This window comes from Cryptomeria japonica, chromosome 4, assembly GCF_030272615.1.
Source record: "Cryptomeria japonica chromosome 4, Sugi_1.0, whole genome shotgun sequence".
NCBI classification, from domain to species: domain Eukaryota; kingdom Viridiplantae; phylum Streptophyta; class Pinopsida; order Cupressales; family Cupressaceae; genus Cryptomeria; species Cryptomeria japonica.
The window spans coordinates 188,896,218-188,900,360 of NC_081408.1; the positions used below are offsets into that span (position 1 = coordinate 188,896,218).

The following is a 4,143-nucleotide window of genomic DNA, read 5'->3' on the forward strand; positions in this document are numbered from 1 at the left end:
TCTTGGGGTGAAGGACATTGCAGCATAAAAGTTGCCATGCAGAATCAATGTAAATTTTTAAGGAGGGTTTTATTCCCACTAGGTTTTCTCTCTTTCCTCTTTCCTTTCCTTAGGCTTTTGTCTCCTTAGTTAGACTTAAGGGGGGGTGTCAGTGCACGCAAATCGTTTTTCCTTCATGTTTTATGGGATTATAATCATGGATTTTTGTTTTAATCCCATGAGTTGGATAAAACTATTTTATGCTTAGTTGTTAAGCTAAGTAGAGAACATCTATGTTTTTTTAGTTTTATTTCTGTTTTTCCTTCATTTTTTGCTTTGACGAAAGCTTTATATATTTTGTAATTCATTCATTTGTAAATAATCAATCAGTCAATGAAATAGTTTTATTCTCATTCTTCTCTCAAATTTTCTCTCATTCTGCAAGTTTACTTCTTTCTTTCTAGCTAGATCTTACTTTGTTGTGGAGGTTTAAATAAAATTTTACATGCCACATAAAAGGACAAATACTCCAACGCAATTGGAATATAAAGCTTTGAATAATTACATAGCTCTCGAATTAATTAGTTCTTTAAAATATGTCGTTTAGGAGCGAAGGTTCTCCGTTGTTTAGGGGAAGAGGGAAGGAAGATCATCAACTGAGGTACTTATAGGCAACGTAGATAGATAATATTCAAGTTGGATAAGCCATGGAAGCTAAGGGTGAACAGATCGATGGATTTGTGAATGATGCTGAAATGCCTTTAATTGTTGCAATAAATGAAGGAGATTTAGGTCATTCTGTTTTTCCCCGCTTATTAATTTCTAATAATATCTATTACTATATGTGTATTTACTTATGTTAGAGTGCTACCATGAGACTAGTCTCCTTAGTAGATAGCATGCCTTCTTTGGAGCGAGGATGATTGTAGTTTTCACCCATTACAGATTGTTTGTCCTTGGTATTTATTTATGACTATCGTATTTAATCTAAGATTAGTTTCGTTGTTCTAACAGTATTTAATTTATAGTGAATGCCACTTGACAATAATTTGGGATGTCTATCTTACAGATGAGGTGAAGCGTATATTAGATTCACCACATCCAGAAGAGCTACTCAATGTAAAGGACCAGCATGGCAATGCGCCCCTGGATATTGCTGTTCGTATAAACTATGTGCATATAATACGGCAGCTAACAGAGGAGAAAGTATGGGAGAAACTTTGTGGAATATGGAAGAAACATTGTGTTTGTACTAATGAGGACGGAGAAACTCCCATCTGTATGGGAGCGAAATTGGGGCATCGGGAAGCAGTAAAAGAGTTGATAGAGATCAGACCAGACGCTGTTGAAATACCAAATAGTTGTGGAATGAACGTGCTACACTTAGCTGCCCAAGTTAGCCAAATGCGAATTGTTGATTACTTGAATGGATACTGGAAAGAAACAAAAAAGGTAGATTTATTTAACTTGGTGAATCAGGGACTTAAGAAGCCTCATGGAGCTGAAAAAACTTAAAAAATAAAGCCCTTGGAATGGGGAGACACACCTCTTCAGATTGCAGCAAGGAACAAAAACTTCAATGTAAGTTTCTTTTTATTCCAAGCATTTATTGTCAGTGTCAAAGATCTTATTTTTCTAAAACCTTCGTCCGATTCGTTTAACTACACGTTCTATAGAAAATCTGCAACGTTTCTTTATCAATTTTTAGATTGTGTTTAATCTTTCAAATTCAGTCCAATTTATGATACAAACTTAAAAAAAAATACTTTGTCAATGAAACATATTTTTATCTGAAATTACACCAGCTTTTTTAGTGAAATCTATAATAGATTTCAGATAACACTTAAACAAATTAAATCAACAAGAAACTATTTAAAATTTACAGCATGAAACCCTAGGTTTCCAAAATAGCTTAGTGGGCCTAAAAACTGTGAAAATGAAACTATCTCCATGAGTATGTACAGAAAAAGAAAACCAACTCCAAAGCTCTAAAAAAAGGAGTCAACTATGGGCTCTGTAACGGCCTCAAAAAGGAAAAGACCAACTGGAAACCTATCTCATTAATTCTCACCTCCAGGCATGGGCGAAGGCATTGGGGCACGACCTCTTCCAAGACCCCTGCGTGGAGGACGACCCCTTCCTCAACCAGAAGCACGACCGAAACCTCGGCCACCACCTCGCCTACTCTGCTCCACTTGGGGACCCTCTACTTTTGTTTTGGGAGGTAGGACACCATTGAGTCTAGCAAAGTCTAGGAATTCTTCATCCTTGACCGTGTCCTCCGGATTGTCCCCAAGAAACCTCCATTTCAGAAATCTGAGGGCCATGCCTACAAAAATTTTGAGCTTTTGTAAGTCCTTTCCCGTCACGTCGAGCATAAATGGGTAGAATTTGATCAGTTCTCTTGGAGCATTGAAGAGGATTCTCTCGCTTGACGGACTTCTTGCAATTCGAGCAAGATGTCACCTAGGAAGAGTCTTTTGGTGAGGGTCCAGACTTCTTGTTTATCAAGCTTTAGGTCCATCAGGGAGGCGACAAACTGATACGAGATGCTCGTGTTGTCTCGGGGGTATTCTTCACTGCTAATATGCCCACTGCCAAGAATGAGCTTAATGGCTAGGATGACCGTTGACTCAAGAAATAGGAGCCTCTTCAATCTTAGGTCCGTGATTTTTCTCAAAGAGACTTGACGGGTAGATGCCGAGAGAGAGATGGGAGTGTCTGCTCCAAAACAAGAGATTGGTCTCGGGTAGACACTCATTATAAATTCAAACAACTCTTCACCAGACATCGCTTAGAAACTTGTAGTAACTTGAGCTTCTGTGTGGGCGGTTACAGAGAGAATCCGTTGATAGTCTTGCAAAGGAAGCCGAATAAAAGCTAAAGACCGTTGTCTTCAACATGCATTAATGAGAAATGCCTTGCAATGAATTCGGCTGCAAAGGTGGGAAGGGATATCTGTATAACATCATGCCAAATCTCGAGGCTAAAAACTTGAGCTCTATCCAATGGACAGTGCATGCCTCGTACTTGGAATGATGGTGGACCGCAAGCTGTCATTTCGGGATGAGAGTGGGAGAATTTGCTATTAGAAAGGCCAAATATGAATGACGTCATGGTTGATGTGATGGCAGAAAAGTTAATGCCTACAAATGAAAACAAGAAACTATTTCAAATAAAATATATTTTACATATCCTTGTTTAATTTAGGGATGTAGCAATCGTAATTGCTCCATATTACATGAGATTTAACTATAATTTTCTGCACTTTTTGCATATGACACAAATGGGATTTCTAAATATAGGATTTGCATTGTTATTGTATGTGTTTGTTATTCACATGAAGGAGTCTATGATATCTAAAATGTATATATAAAAGTTAATTTGTAATGAATTCTTTTATCTCTGATCTATATCAATTAAGTTTCCTGTGTTCGATTGAATCAATAGAAAGATTTATTTGCTGTGTAACAATTTGTCTCTTCAAGGGAGGGACTGAATTATTAATGTTTCTTTTACTCCTAAATTTGAATGTGAATATTGTAGATGGTGATTTCGCTGCTGAACATACGGGGCATAAAGAAGGGGGCGTTCAATGAGGCAGGCTTAACAGCCGTGGACATTGCAAGACAAAACACGGAGTACCACGAAAGTTACGAGATAATTGCACTACTGGCTAATTATCCTGCCAAGAGCAAACCTTTCCTGTATAGCGCTCCAAAGGTGAGTGCCCAAAAATACGAGAATGCCATTAACATGGTCCATAAAACATATGATGACAGGCGCAACTCGGAATTGGTGATAGCAGTTCAAGTGAAGTCTAATCAAATCGAAATGGCTTGAATCTCACACATTAAGCTTGTATTTTTAAGTTTAAAAGTGTTAAATATTTAGAATTGACTGACATTTTTAGGTTTAATATGTTGCTAAATGTATGTTATCATACTAAGAATACACTTCTAAGCTTAAAAGTGTTACACTCAGAATTAATTAGCATCCTCTAGACTTAATTTGTTGCTTACTGTATGCTATTTAAGACTAAAAGCTTAATCAAATGGGAATGTCTTAAATCACACACACTAAGCTTATATTTCTAATTTAAAACCTAAAAAGTTGTCATGAGATAATTTTTAAAGAATCATTCTTTTAAACATTTGATTTATT

General features: G+C 36.8%; 1 protein-coding gene across 1 annotated transcript; it reads left to right on the forward strand.

Annotated features, from left to right (window-relative positions):
* The first annotated feature begins 686 nt into the window (after positions 1–686).
* LOC131875014 (protein ACCELERATED CELL DEATH 6-like) lies at positions 687–3,822 on the forward strand. The gene is made up of 4 exons (XM_059219014.1): positions 687–779; positions 994–1,431; positions 2,057–2,203; positions 3,526–3,822. Exons 1-4 carry the CDS (start codon positions 687–689, stop codon positions 3,820–3,822), a joined length of 975 nt encoding a protein of 324 aa, XP_059074997.1.
* The last annotated feature ends 321 nt before the right edge of the window (positions 3,823–4,143 follow it).